Source organism: Limulus polyphemus, unplaced genomic scaffold (assembly GCF_000517525.1).
Source record: "Limulus polyphemus unplaced genomic scaffold, Limulus_polyphemus-2.1.2 Scaffold428, whole genome shotgun sequence".
Taxonomy (NCBI): domain Eukaryota; kingdom Metazoa; phylum Arthropoda; class Merostomata; order Xiphosura; family Limulidae; genus Limulus; species Limulus polyphemus.
In genome coordinates, this window is record NW_013666038.1 from 362,155 (window position 1) to 364,825 (window position 2,671).

The window sequence follows — 2,671 nt, forward strand, 5'->3', positions numbered from 1 at the left end:
CATCTTATTTTTACTTTGTTGTAAAATTACAAAAGCTTACAACACACGTGATTTGAACAGTCATATTGTAGAGAATTTAGCAATATGGCAATAACTTAATATCCAGTCTGCTGAGTATTGATATGTATAAGTTATTGATTTGTTTTTATTAACACATGAATCTAAGAATTCTTTATTTACTTCTCAAGGTGTTCTTTTATTATGGAATCAGAAGGGAGAGTGGAAAGATTCACCCAGGTGGGTCAAGATAAATTAGTGAAAACTGTGATAGAGCCCATGGCTTGTGATGGCTTACGAACTATTTGTATTGCTTACAAAGATTATGTAAACAGGAATCCAGAGGTTAATCAGATACAGTTTGATGCAGAACCATTATGGGATGATGAGGACAATATTATTTCCAACTTGACATGTCTCTGTTTGGTAGGAATTGAAGATCCTGTTCGTCCAGAGGTAGAGTTACTGCACTTTACTTTTCATCATAACATTATATAATTAACTCCAAACAATTGTTTACAACGTTAGATTTTTGACTTCTGGTAATTGGGAAAATGTAATCTTGCTGTAATACATGTCAGTGACTGGTACATTAAGGTTTTTATGGTAAATTTTTTATAAATGATTCTGTGATCTATCTTCTCCCAGACTTATTACACTTAACTATACAAAGTTTATTCTTAGTCATAATGTAAATCTTGACATGTTTTATTATTTAACACAATACACAATTTGAGATTTGTTTTATCATAGGTTCCTGATGCTATTAAAAAGTGTCAGCGATCAGGTATAACAGTAAGAATGGTAACTGGAGACAATGTGAACACAGCTCGTTCTATAGCCTTGAAATGCGGTATCATCAAATCTGAAGATGACTTTCTAGTACTTGAGGGGAAGGAATTTAACAGCAGGGTACGGGATAGTCATGGTGAGGTGTGTCCAAACGTTCATCCTAAATATGGATTATTTTAATGAATATATAACATCTGTACTAACTTATATTACTTAACTAGCTCTTAAATATGATACAGTATTATGTTGGGTAACATTCATGACTATATTGGTAATGATAAGTCTAAAGGAAAGATTCCATCATTTTCAGAGCATAACAATAATACCTATAGTTAATACTGCATAAAGATTCTCTGTAAAGCAGCTTGAAAACTTTTAAGATTGGCTAGTTTCCTTTGCTCAGTATTCTGTATGAAATAAAACTGCTTAAAGTTTCATTTCAGTATTGAATTGTGCTATTATATCAATGCAAGTATGTTTTATTTATTTTAACAAACTATATCTACTTGCTTTGCTATTTGTTAAATAAATTGGTTTGAGTACTTTTTTTACCCTTAGATTCAGCAACATTTGATTGACCAGATATGGCCTCAACTCCGGGTTCTAGCTAGATCTTCTCCTCAAGATAAGTTCACACTTGTTAAAGGAATCATTGATAGTAAACTGAGTGCCAATCGAGAGGTAGTGGCAGTTACAGGAGATGGCACAAATGATGGCCCTGCTCTGAAAAAAGCTGATGTGGGTTTTGCTATGGTATGTCAAATATTGTCATATGAAAATACTTATACTAATAAGTAAAATTTAGAACTACTAAGCTTACAAGTGACATTATTTCCAACTTTATATCAATACTTGCTACATTTGTATGTCTTGTGAGTTGATGTTATCATACCTGATCTATTAAGATATACTAAAATTAACATTTATGCAAGTACTTTGAAATTTCATAGGGAATTGCTGGAACTGATGTTGCAAAAGAAGCATCTGACATCATTCTCACTGATGACAACTTCACAAGTATTGTCAAAGCTGTGATGTGGGGACGTAATGTGTATGATAGTATTGCTAAGTTCTTACAGTTTCAACTAACAGTTAATGTTGTTGCTGTGATTGTTGCCTTTGTTGGAGCATGTGTTATTGAGGTTAGTGCATTTACTCAACTGTATCTTCATAATACCATATTTTCTGTAGGCACATTCATATGATTACAATTTCTTGACATTTTGGTGAAAGTAGATGCTTTCGCATTACCTTAAAGATTTTATTTAGCATTGGAACTTGTTACAGATTACTTTAATTAAGCTAGAAACAATTAATGTACAGACTTCAGCAGCTTTGAACTAAAGTTTTTTTTGTTGCATTTTTGAAGAAATTTTGCTTGGAAAGTTGTTTTGGGGCAGAACTTAAAACAAGCTTAAATATATATGCATGCTAGATCTTCTTACCAAAATAAGTTCACTCTTGTTAACCCTTTCGAGATGGGTCACGGGTGAAAGGCCATGTCATCTTGTTTGTTGACTCGCATTCAAAATTATATTGAACTACTATTTCATGAATTTATGTCAATAAGTTCGGTATCAAACTGTAGATTATAATTCAAATTTTAGTGCTATATATTACTGAATTTCTTAATTTAAAGCAAATATCAAAAAACACAGATAAACATCAATTTTTGTGTGTCACGTGGTATGTTGAATGCAGCACTGGTTCAAATTAGATGTTTGTGTAGTCAAAATACTAAGTCTATAGTTTCATATGAATTAGAAACTCAAATTACAGATATTGACAAGGTAGAATATAAAATAAGAGCTACTTCAAAATTTGCTAAGATATTGCTAATGTAATCACTCAAACACAGTGGCACCCTGCCCACATCTTTCCA

General features: G+C 32.1%; 1 protein-coding gene across 1 annotated transcript in view; it reads left to right on the forward strand.

Moving 5' to 3' along the window:
* The window catches only part of LOC106458203 (plasma membrane calcium-transporting ATPase 2-like), a 227,876-nt gene that overhangs the window by 185,958 nt on the left and 39,247 nt on the right, over window positions 1-2,671 (forward strand). The window contains exons 17-20 of the mRNA XM_022384342.1: window positions 189-453; window positions 751-930; window positions 1,348-1,542; window positions 1,740-1,976. Of these exons, the coding sequence (XP_022240050.1) occupies window positions 189-453; window positions 751-930; window positions 1,348-1,542; window positions 1,740-1,976 (877 nt within the window). The remainder of the gene's footprint in view (window positions 1-188; window positions 454-750; window positions 931-1,347; window positions 1,543-1,739; window positions 1,977-2,671) is intronic.